At 40.9% G+C, this 12,697-nt stretch overlaps 2 protein-coding genes across 4 annotated transcripts in view; one reads left to right on the plus strand and one right to left on the minus strand.

Annotated features, from left to right (window-relative positions):
- Positions 1-7,947, minus strand: part of kdm6a (lysine (K)-specific demethylase 6A) — a 94,370-nt gene extending 86,423 nt beyond the window's left edge. For all 3 annotated transcript variants that reach the window (XM_024389150.2, XM_024389149.2, XM_024389148.2), the window contains exons 1-2: positions 7,443-7,947; positions 7,246-7,309 (exon numbers count right to left, since the gene is read on the minus strand). In XM_024389150.2, coding sequence (XP_024244918.1) covers positions 7,246-7,309; positions 7,443-7,612 — 234 coding nt within the window. In that variant the 5' untranslated portion in view covers positions 7,613-7,947. The remainder of the gene's footprint in view (positions 1-7,245; positions 7,310-7,442) is intronic.
- Positions 7,948-9,892: 1,945 nt separating this feature from the next.
- On the plus strand, positions 9,893-12,681 carry LOC112225321 (FUN14 domain-containing protein 1). The gene is made up of 5 exons (XM_024389156.2): positions 9,893-9,967; positions 10,476-10,635; positions 10,871-10,946; positions 11,213-11,341; positions 11,531-12,681. The coding sequence occupies exons 1-5, from the start codon at positions 9,949-9,951 to the stop codon at positions 11,606-11,608; spliced, it is 462 nt and encodes a 153-aa protein (XP_024244924.1). The 5' UTR covers positions 9,893-9,948; the 3' UTR covers positions 11,609-12,681.
- Positions 12,682-12,697: the final 16 nt, after the last annotated feature.

Consider the following 12,697-nt stretch of genomic DNA (forward strand, 5'->3'; position numbering starts at 1 on the left):
AAAAGGAGTGCCTGGCTATAAAGTGGGCCCTAGATAGCCTCCGTTACTACCTTCTTGGGAGGGAATTTGACCTGCACACGGACCACAGAGCACTGACCTGGATCCAGACCATGAAGGACCGGAATGCTCGTGTGACCAGGTGGTATCTGGAGCTCCAGCCCTTCAGGTTCTGTGTCCGTCACAAGGCAGGAAAAGAGAACGTTACTGCGGACTACCTATCAAGGCTCCCGAACATGGTCGCTTCAGGAGAGGAGGAAGGTAATGTGACGTAGAAGTCCGTCACTGGCCGCGGGCAGCATTTGGTTCTTTAACGCACACACATATTCAGCACTCCTCCCTGCGCCATTATACCATAAGTTAACAATGTGGGTCGACACACAATTTAACTTCTGTCTTGGTGCATGCGTTTCACACTTGTCAATGTTCATATTTGAGAGATACAATAATTATACTTATCAATGTTGTGGATGAGCGCATTGTTTGTTTGTTCTGTTCCTCTCTCTCCATCTCTGTAGCTTCTGGGTATGCTGGAAAAGGACCCGAGCTAAGGGAATTGGGTTGGCTTTATAGTGCCTGTCCCAAATGGCTCATTAATGCATATGGGCATATTGAAAGATATTGTCAGTAATGATGTAATGTTGTAAATGTTATGTTGTGATATTGTTTAAAACCGTGTTGCAATGTATATCCTTTAGTATGTTTAGTTCATGGAAAATGTAGGTTTGTATTGTTAATTGATTAATTAAGGTTAATTGTTCTGAGGGGAGGGGCTAGCCCTACAAAAAGGAGCCTCTCTCCAGTCTCTAAGGGGGATTTTTGGATTGAGCTGTGGACGGGGCAGCATTGTTGTTAAGCTGTCCCATAAGGTAGACGTTGATGGCAGTACTGTTATTTTCTGTTCCGGAATCACTTGTAAATAAACACCTTTGCACAGAAGAACTTTTGCGGTTCCGCCATCTTTTTATTTTATAGAGGTTAGGTTATCCAGTTTAGCCGTCTGGCCTACTCTACGTGACAGATACTGTAGGCCTAGTTGTCACACGTGTCACTTTAGACTCATTAACTACAAAAACCTTATCTAGCTAGCTCAAAGGACATTCAAAGTTCTTCCATAGAAGTTGCTCCTCCTAGGTATAATTATGTGGACCTAATTCAGATAATCTGTCAGAACAAAATGCCCAGCGCTTCAAGCCTCTTCCTCAACCCTCGCTCGCCCTCTTCCCACCTGCAACATTTTTGTCACATTTTGCGCAATAGGCTAGTGTAGCCTATCACGCATGTAAACAACTAGCTTGCCTACTCTATCCACACTGATTGGTGAAGTAATTGAATTAGCTAAATGTAAAAAATATATATAAATATATATAATAAATTAGAAACCTGGTGGATTTCACAGGTTAAAAAAGGAACCGAAAGAAGGAAAAAAGTTGTTTTATATTTTGGGGGTTCAAACCGGTTCAGCACTTTATTTTGCTGGTACGAACAGTGGAGTGGAACAAAACAAAAAACAATTAGTGGTTATGTTAAGATCTAAACCATTGTGAAATAATTTAGGTTCCAACCTCTGCTTTAAACACAGTGGTCCCCCAGCCAACCCTGGTCCTGGAGAGCTATGTGGTGGCAGGCTTTTGTTCGAGCCCAATAATAAACACACACCCAGGTTTAGTATTCAAACATCTGCCAAATGTCCAAACAAAGAGAGTGTTAGTACAGTACTAGGGTTGAATGGCGGGAACCCGGTTACCGAGATTTACCGCCCAAAAATGACTCCCTTTTCCCAGGATAAATAACAGCGAGAAACTGGTCAATTATAATAAATTATTTATATGAACAGCATTGCGTGAAATGGAACTGTTAAATTACATGCCATGTCTAAATCTGGCTTCTCTATGGCCTCTGCATGATGAATCACCACTCAGGGTGGGGACAAAGAGACCATCTCAGAATGGAGCGCAATTCACACTTCATGTGTAGACCTAGCATCTCATCATGGCAACTTTTTCTTGTGACAGGTAGGCCTACATTCGCTGCAACATAGTCTACGATACAGTAATATAAAGACTGAATAAGCGTCTAATTTACCCATCTCCATCTGGCTTTTGGGGGTCACCTTGTTTTGTAATTAAGGAATTATATTTTTTTGTATTGCAACTGCAGTTTTAGAAAAGCCTGTCACTTGAATATCATTGCTTTAATATCAGTGCACGCACGAGCACTCTCTCACAGCCTCTCTCCATCAACTCCTTTGAAATTTCATCCAGAGTTTCAAATTCCTTAACAAACTATCATTGTCCAAACACACCAAGACAGTCATGAAGAGGGCACAACGCATTTTGCCCCTCAGGAGACTGAAAATATGTGTCAGGGGTCCCAGATCGTCAAAACGTTCTACAGCTGCACCATCGATACCATACTGACCGGTTGCATCACCGCCTGATATGGCAACTGCTCTGCATCTGACCGTAAGGCGCTACAGAGGGAAGTGCGTACAGCCAAACACATTACTGGGGCCAAGCCTCCAGCCACCCAGGACCTATATACTAGGCCGTGTCAGAGGAAGGTCCAAAAAAAGTGTCTCCAGTCGACCAAGTCATATACTGTTCTCTCTGCTACCGCACGGCAAGCGATATCGGAGTTCCAAGTCTAGGTCCAAAAGGCTCCTTAACTTCTACCCCCAAGCCATACGACTGCTTAACAATTAATTAAATGGCCACCTGGACTATTTACATTGATGACACCCACCTTTGTTTTTAGAATGCTGCTACTCGTTGTTTATTATATATGCTTAGTCACTTTACCCCTACCAACATGTACAAATTACCTCAACTAACCTGTACCCCCGCACATTGACTCAGTACCAGTACCCCCTGTTTATAGCCTCATTATTGTTATTTTATTGTGTTACTTTTTTTATTATTACTTTAGTTCATTTAGTAAATATTTTTTTAACTCTATTTCTTGAACTGTATTGTTGGTTGTTTCTTGTGCAATACGCTGGACTCTCCTTAAAAAAACGCTCCTTAGATATTGGAGTCCCATGCAGTGAAAGCGAGACAGGAATAGCTTGCTGGACATAATTTTCTTACCATTTCTTATAGAAATAGACTATTCAAAGTTAAATACAGCAGCCAATAGATCTCACAGGTAGTTTGAAAGAAGGCCTGGGAGGGGGCTTAGGGGCCTTGTACCGTACTGGCCTGAAGTCCTCGGAGAGAGAGGACAAAGAAATAAAAATATATACACACACGTCACGGTTTGGATACACCTACTCATTCAAGGGTTATTCTAGATTTTTACTATTTTATACATTGTAGAATAATAGTGAATCAAATCAAACTTTATTTGTCACATGCTCCATATACAAGAAGTGGATACTTTTATTTTATTTATTTCACCAGGTAGGCCAGTTGAGAACAAGTTGTCATTTACAACTGATCTGGCCAAGATAAAGCAAAGCAGTGCAACAAAAACAACAACACAGAGTTACACATGGGATAAATAAGTGTAGGCTTCACCGTGAAATGCTTACTTACAAGCCCTTAACCAACAATGCAGTTCAAGAAGAAAATATTTACCAAGCAGGCTAAAATAAAAAGTAATAGTAAAAGGTAACACAATAAGAATAACGAGGCTATATACAGGGGGCACCGGTATCGAGTCAGTGTGCAGGGCAGAGGTACAGGCTAGTTGAGGAAATCTGTACATGTAGCGGGGGCGAAGTGACTGCATAGGTAACAAACAAACAGCGAGTAGCAGTAGTGTACAAAGGGGGGTGCTCTAAGCTGCCGGCTTGGGGGTAGATGCTGCCGTCTCTGAAAATTGTATGGGCTTTCCTCAGACACCGCCTATTATATAGGTCCTGGATGGCAGGATGCTTGGCCCCAGTGATGTACTGGGCCGTTCGCACTACCCTCTGTAGCGCCTTACGGTCAGATGCCGAGCAGTTGCCAAACCAGGCAGTGATGCAACCGGTCAGGATACTCTCGATGGTGCAGCTGTAGAACCTTTTGAGGATCTGGGGGCCCATGCCAAATCTTTTCAGTCTCCTGAGGGGGAAAAGGTTTTGTCGTCCCCTCTTCATGACTGTCTTGGTATGTTTGGACCATGATCGTTTGTTGGTGATGTGGACACCAAGGAACTTGAAACTCTCAACCCACTCCACTACAGCCCCGCCGATGTTAACAGGGGGCCTGTTCGGCCCACCTTTTCCTGTAGTCCACGGTTGTTATTCTGGCACCACACTTGACAGTTCTCTGACCTCCTCCCTATAGGCCATCTCATCGTTGTCAGTGATCAGGCCTACCACTGTTGTGTCGTCAGCAAACTTAATGACGGTGTTGGAGTCGTGTTTGTTCACCGTTGTGAGTGAACAGGGAATACAGGAGGGGACTAAGTACACACCCCTGAGGGGTCCCAGTGTTGAGGATCAGCATGGCAGACGTGTTTTTGCCTACTCTTACCACCTGGGGCGGCCCGTCAGGAAGTCCAGGATCCAGTTGCAGAGGGAGGTGTTTAAAGCCTACATGAAGCTTACCCTTTCTGCCTGTCCATCCATTGGCATGAAGAACCTAAAAAAATTAAAGAGTTCCTCTCTATAATAGGAACTAGTGCATACATGGTACGGTACAGTAACCAAACAAATCTTTCCAATTTAAGGCAACTCTTTTCTTCTCTACCTCTCTTTATGGAGCGGGTCCAGAGCAAACACTAGCGCTCTGTTTTCTCTCCTTAATTATCAGCTAAAAGCATGCCATGTGTCGAAGCCAAGAGGAGAGGGTTTAAATAAAAGGGGAAAAAGAGGAAGGTTCCGTGTCATGCTGGCTGGATCCCCAGTGGTCCGAATCCCCTTATTAAGTGACATGTTTTTAGTTTCAGCAGCAGCAGAAGCATAGCGCTCTCTGCTCTGCATCAGCAACATTTCTACTCATTATATCAGACATTATTTATAACATCAAAGTCTCACAGAGTGACGCATTACCTAACCAGTCAAATAAATATGAATGTACCAGTGTTGCATTATGAAGATGACAGAGTTAGGTTAATGGATTTCAACTTGGTTAATTGACTAAACAAAATCTCAGAATACATATACAAAAAGGAGAAGTACACCAGAAAGTAACAGGCCTACGCCTGTGTCTTTCATCAGCCATGCGTCTATACATAGTAGTGTGGGGTAAACCGGTGGTCCACAAACCTCCCTTCCCCCCGACTATCTGTGACCACACTGGATATTATTTGAGCTTTTCGCAGTTATATGATGGTGCAAGTCCAAAGTGAATGGGACATGTTCATATATCTATCACAAACATGAATGCAAAGAGTAGTTCATATAAAGACGCCTCTTTTAAAAAAACAAAGTGCTTAGAGCATGTATAGTCGCATGTATAGTCGGTGCGTGAGCTAGCTGGCCCCAAGTGTCCCACCAATAAGAGCCCGAGCTCTGACATAATACTCATCTGCTGCAGAACTAATCTTGGATTTGTTTCTTAAAATGTATGACATAATATGGTGGCGACTGGAGAATCAAAAGGGTAAAAAAATTACTAGACAATCGGCAAACTACTTTAGTTGGGGTTGTGGTGATAGCCACATGTTGATGACACACTGGAGACATAGCTAGCTACAACCTTAGCTAGCTACAACCTTATCTAGCCTGTTTAGCCAGATACCTACTGATCCCTAGTGCAGTGGTGTAAAGTAAAGTAAAAATACTTGGAAGTACTATTTAAGTAGTTTTTGGGGTTGTTGGTATCTGTACTTTACTATTCCTTTACTACATTCCTAAGGAAAATGATTTACTTTTTACTCCATACATTTTCCCTGACACCCAAAGTATGTTACATTTTGAATGCTTAGCAGGACAGGAAAATTGTCCAACTCACACACTTATCAAGAGAACATCCCTGGTCATCCCTACTGCCTCTGATCTGGCAGACCCACTAAACATAAATGCTTCATTTGTAAATTATGCCTGAGTGTCTAAGTGTGTCCCTGGCTACCTGTAAATAACAATAAAAATGGTGCCGTCTGGCTTGCTTAATGTAAGGAATTTGAAATGTATACTTTTGATACTTAGGTATATTTTAGCAATTACATTTACTTTTGAAACTTAAGTATATTTTAAACCGAATACTTTTAGACTTTTACTCAAGTAACGTTAGTATATTACTGGGTGACTCACTTTTACGTGAACCATTTTCTATTAAGTTAACGTTATCTTTACTTTTACTCAAGTATGACAATTGGTACTTTTTCCACCACTGGTGGCTAACGTTAGTTAATGTTACATTACACAAACTACCGACGGATAATCAAAACAGCAGCGAAAAACAAAACGTTTTTTGTTACTCATCTTGCTTCAATGCTTAGCAGTTAAATAATATCATGCTAATATATTACATTTAGTTGATATATATAGTAGACAACGTTGCTTGCTAGCTTTATATGGACTAGCTAGCTAACGTTAGTTAGCCAACTCCTCTCCCACCGACCCCGCCATCTTGGGCTGATCCGCAGCTATTACTAGTGACTTATTACGTTAAATTAACAAAACATACCATTCGAGCAAACTGACACCAATGACCTGGCAATATATGAGACAGGACATATACGGTATGCTAACAGCAGCTAGCTAAGTATACACGGGTTATTCAGCTACACCGGACAGGACGCTCATAACTTGGGCCGTGAAAACGTTCATGGTCGCGAGCTGTCCATCGTTGATTGCAGCGCGTGCATAATGTTACAACTTGCCAGGGCCACTATTTCAGCACCAAGTGAAGTTGGTGACATTGGGACGGACATTAGAATGATGATTTCCTGACCAACTTATTGCGTTCCAGTTAGAACCAGTCTTGTTTGTTCAGCTGTCAAAAGTGTGCAGCCACCGGCCAGCAATGCCCCCCAAGAATTAACATAGCCAGCAACATAAATTGTGGTAATAATATTAACTGGCTTGCTACCATGTAATTCCAAAGCCAGGTCTGTGCTATTGTGATATACTATAAGTGCATGACTGGTGATAGTCAACATAAAACTATTCACACTGGATAGGGCATGATGTAATCTTCACTCACTTGCTAAATCCGCCTGGCCCCTTGCTAATGGAATGGGATTTTAGTTAAGTTTAGTAAATATCCAGCTTTCAAGCAGGGTTTTGTGAGGTCCCTGGCACTTATTCCAGATGATATGCAGGGATCAAGAGTGCTAGCGGAGACGGGCGAACTGGTCCTATCTGTGACATACCTTTAACAGTAAGGCCTTCGTTCTGGCGCCATCTTCATGAAGCCTCTGAAATCCAAACAGTGAACTGCAAAGTATAGGACAACACAGGCGGTTCCGTATTACTTTGGGGATATATACGTCGTTTTTTAAGAATTGAATGCACGAAAACTCAGCACAGAAAAACATATACAAAAGAAGTGCATTGTTAATTCGCGAACCTGTCAATTTTGACCAAGCTTTCTCTCTCCTGCGATGTTAGCTTCGGAAAGTCCTCTTCTATTTCATTCGCTTTTCCCGCCGCCATTTTATTTTCCTCATCACCAGCAGCGCCGAGACTTCGAGCAGTAGCAGAGGCAGCAACGTCGAGCGACACTCCGCACGATTTCATGAAAAAGCAACAGGGAAGCGGCGACAAACTCCACCAAAATATAATAAGAACGAAAGTACACCACCTTATCCAGCACTGAAAACGTAGCTTAGCCGAGTGATTGCCAAATCCTCAAGAAAAACAAGACCCGTCCAAAAAAGCCTTCTTCCCGCATGGTTGTACACAAAATACTACATGTATTAATTGCCAATTAATGCATGGAGTAGAGTTGATGCCGGATTTTACGATATGGCGTTATTTGGTAATATCATAAACTTCCCCCCACAGAACAGCTCAAAGTTGTTGTAATTGTCACACAGGCGAACGCACGCCGCCACCGTAAGAACGCCCTCTCCTCTCCGTAACCAATGAATGTATCTGTGTGTAATCATGTGACCTGATCAGACACACTTTTATAACAAACCATCAACTTCACGCATCTCCTCAGCTTCTTTGGATTGGTTTCCCGTGTTGTATTATGATTTACTTAACTGTACTTTAAAGTATATTATTGGTTAAGGTATCTGAGTGTTTCTAGTACGAGACGGGGTACAGGTCAGCAAAATTCAGTTGCCAAGGATCACGCTAAAGTGTTGCTATTTGATGGGATTGAGTTGTTATCAGCTTGTTATAACAGTGTAATAAGTGATTTACAAAATTATTGCACTATTCACTATTAGTATGGCTGTCATAGTTGTATCGCATTGTCTATTATCACTGTATGTATGGGTTCTGTTCCTATATTTATATGAAACAGATCCCTAATATATAGACTTACACTAAAATGTGTTATACTCACATATAAACCTCTTATCTTAAAGTGTAATATACATTTTTATAAACATACCTATCCTATTCACTATGACTGCTTGATGCTAATAGGTTCACTTTAGTTTACCTTAACTGACAGCAAGCAATCTCTCATAATCAGCCCAAGACTGTCCTGTCCTCAACAACATTCCCCACTATCCGTTACCTAAAGTGTTTATGCATAGACAAGTATGTCTTCGCAAAATGCCATTGTAGGCAAGATATCTTCAGACATATGCCAATGGCCTAATGCTGGAATACTCATATGGGAGCTGACAAAACATGCCCATCACAACACAACAAGCCTTGGGGATTTCTGGCTGTTTTCAATGTTCAACTCATATGGCATAAGGTGAAGGATTGGGTATTGGAGGAAGAGCTGATCTTTGATCTGGTATATGGGGAGTCTTGATCCTGCTGGATGTTGTTCTTGTCTCCTCCAGAAGATATGGCTTCGTCAATCAGACATGATAACTCAGAGCATAGGTCACTTTCCAGTTTGATTGGAATATCCACAACTCTGCTGCCACAGATTGGCTGGGCTGTAAATATGTCATCACTGTCATGGTGGCAGAGATAGATGGCCACCTGTCACTGTGTTGGAACAGGAAGCAGTGAATTATGAGGGACAAAGGAAGGGGTCAAATCAAACTCCTGGTTTCAATTAAGCATAGTGGTTATCAAACACATAGGCAGCAAGCCCAATATTCATAAGCCTACCAAATCTGCTTATTATTTTACCCAAGATTCAACTCTACATAATTTAGCATTGTAGAAATACTGTAGAAACACAAGAGAACTTTTGCCCTTGGACTCAGTCTGATAAAATGTGTCAGTTAAATTGTTTGGCTGCGGAAGGGATGAAACACAGACTCTGGATTTTGTCTTTTAATAAAAAATGAAATAATAACCGATCATGCAGTCATAGAATAGGCCTAGTTACATAAAGCTCACCCTTACAGAAAATCACATGATTTCAAGCGAAATTCCTCATGTGAAAATGTATTTTTGGATTACAACATGTGATGACGTTTTCACATGTGTAGTTTAATGTTATCACATTAACTTTACATTAAGTACCAAAGGCTATATTATTCATAAATGACTTAGATGATTGTAAATGTGAATTACAAAAAAATAAACATTAAAACATTCATCAGAGTAATTTAGGCTACAGACATCACTCAGCTATTATAGCTAGGGAACCGAATCTGCTCCTCAATCGCAGACTGGAGTAGCCTATTCTGTGCATATGTGCATATGTATAATTTGTATACAAATGGGCACATTTTTGGTTAAAAGTTACACGTTTTTTTTAAAGTCAGTTTTGTTTTGTGAGGAAACCTAAATTCATGACAACTGCATTGAATGATAAACTGCATTGAGACTTTCCAATAAGGTTATTTAAATAAGCATGATATTTTTATAATCAATGCATGAAATTAAAATGTTTGACTGTCTGACCATCTATGCAAACGACGTATCCCATGACCATCCTATCATGCCTGGGACAGCATTTGTCAACATACAAGCCAGAGCACTCCAAAATGGCGGATCGTGAAGAGGGTAAGTGACCGCACTCAAACCAAAAACGACCTTTATGTTTCGATGTTTGGACAAATGATTGCATCTTAAATGTACTTAATCGAGCATTAAATCATATCCAAACGTACTCGCAAAACAACTGTTTGACCTATTCTCTCGATCTCTGATCGCACTCCGGCGGTGTGTTTCCATGTATCAACGTCATAGGTTATATGAAGATGATTATGATTGGCTAGTGGCTACAATAACGCTTTTCTACTTTACATTTTAGAATTATATTTCCCCACATACGCGGATTGATTCTTATGTCCAAATATGTCTAGAAATGTTAGATTCTATCCTCTTTTCCTCCTACATGATTTACATTAGGCGACTTTTTGTAGACTCCCACTTACGAAAACGAAACAGAATTGGCAATGGCATATGGCCAAATGAACCACATTTCTGATAAGGATTACAAAAAAATACTTGTACAGCTGCTAATTATTCTCCCTTTGTACATCAAGCTCAACTTTGTTTGTCTCCCAAGACCCAGAGAATGAAGACGACACATGCGAGGTGATCTACCTGACAGAATATGCCAGACGTCAACAATGGTGGGGCCGCCTATTTGGTGGGAACAATTCGGGTCCTATGTCTGAGAAGTATTCGGTGGCCACACAAATAGCACTGGGGGGAGTGAGTGGCTGGTATGTCATGCAGGCCGGCCAGGGTTTATTGATTATGCTAAGCATCCTCAGGACTGTTCTTTAGTATCATGTGATTTCTCTCACACATGTTATTCAATGCTACTGTGCTTTCTGCATGGTATGGTCAAAATACAAAGGCTTCTTCTGTAGATTATGCTTTTTTCCATGTATAGTGCAGAGCACTTTATGGGGGATAGGGTGTCATTTGAGTTTTGCAATTGTCTCTCACTGGCAGGTGTGCAGGATATCTTTTCCAGAAGGTGGGGAAGATTGCAGCCACCGCTGTAGGAGGAGGATTCCTGTTATTACAGGTAGGAACTCAACACAAGGTTTTGATTTATAGTGTAAAAGTCTAAATGAGTTCTGTCAGCTGGCCACCCACTGCAAAGAGGAGCTTGGACTTGGATGCATCAATGAATAACACATCTGAATGTTTCATAAAGACATTTCATAGGACTGTCTGAATAACATTATTAGCCACAATACTTATTGTCATGGATTACAGTACATTATGTTTTTGTTCTGGGTCTTTGTCATCCTGAAAATATAAACTTTCTATTCCTATTCTAATCTCCAGATAGCCAACCACAGTGGCTATGTGCAGGTGGACTGGAAGAGAGTGGAAAAGGATGTCAACAAAGCCAAGAGACACCTGAAGAAGAATGCTGACAGGGCTGTACCAGAGTTTAACTCACTTATTGACCAGGTAGCCCACTGTAGCTGGTAATCATAACATGTCTAACATTTAATAATGCAGAATTTTATTCATCCTACAAGGGGCAAAGCAATGTGAATTTAACTACACCTATCAACATAATATTGACTCTGCTTACTTGTACATACTACTAATTCAATTGATGAAATGTGCATATTTATTTGTCTTTCTCTCTTGCAGTCCACAGAGTTTGTGAAGACAAACGTAATCATCACCAGTGGATTCTTTGGAGGCTTTTTGCTTGGTCTGGCATCCTAAGATATAAAAATAGAGACCTGCAGTTTATTAAGGCTTTTTTTTGAGAGGTCTTGTCTGTCGTGCCCTTCTTAAATGGTGGTGGGAAAAACAAGAACAGATGCACAATATATCAAAATGAGCCAAAGTGTAATTACACAAACCACAAAAGGGTAGTGCACTTGTAAATACTCTGTAATGTGTACCTACAGTTACACAATACCTACCCATGTATCTACCATGTAAATGCTAAATGCTTGGTTTTAGTGCCACTTGAAACTGTAACCAAGATTTTTCTGCTTCTCCACCGAATAAACAAAACCATGTTTCTAGTCAGGCTTCAGCTCCGATTCAAGAAAATCGGGCATGACCTAAAAGGAGTCAGTGGGTCTTGTGGGAAATACTGGTCTACAAAACAGTTCATCAACACTCTGTAAGAGCACACAGGTGTTGTGATCCTGTACATGGGATCTAGTGGTCCTGTCCCACTCCGACTCATGTATTCATCATATGAAAAGATAGAAACATACACTCATTCAATTGCTTTGAGCGGGTGCTGGAGATCAAAGTGTGTACGTACATGTATGTAAAACGGATAGGAAGACGCCACACATTGCAATCTAAGCTGTATTTATTGAGATCGACCTTGTGGTCCATCAGACTCCCATGCATCCCGTAGAGATATACGTACAGTGTACTGTTGCATTGGTTACAGGTACACACCTTATTGGGCTGTAATTCTGGACCTTATTGATTACATTTGGGTCCAGTTATTTTCCAGTTCATTTGTTTATATTGTTATTTTTGTCAATAGTCCTACACCGCTAGTATACTCAAGTCATGCAGTGCATCATGTTGCTCAGGAAACTATGCATGACATGTCATTTTCATTGTATGCATTAATTCTTCAGTCACGTTATATTGAGTGATTTAGGATTACTATGACAATATATTATTTTGTCTTTACAAGCAGTGCAATATTTGCTTAGAGGTAGTGTAGCCTCTTCTCTTTCACAGAAAAGAGATTTACCTTCGTTATTGAATGACAGTGTTGTTGTACTTTGTGTATATATCCTTAATAAAAGACAATGCAGGAATCATAGTTTTCATTTT

This window comes from Oncorhynchus tshawytscha, linkage group LG26 (assembly GCF_018296145.1).
Source record: "Oncorhynchus tshawytscha isolate Ot180627B linkage group LG26, Otsh_v2.0, whole genome shotgun sequence".
Taxonomy (NCBI): Eukaryota; Metazoa; Chordata; class Actinopteri; order Salmoniformes; family Salmonidae; genus Oncorhynchus; species Oncorhynchus tshawytscha.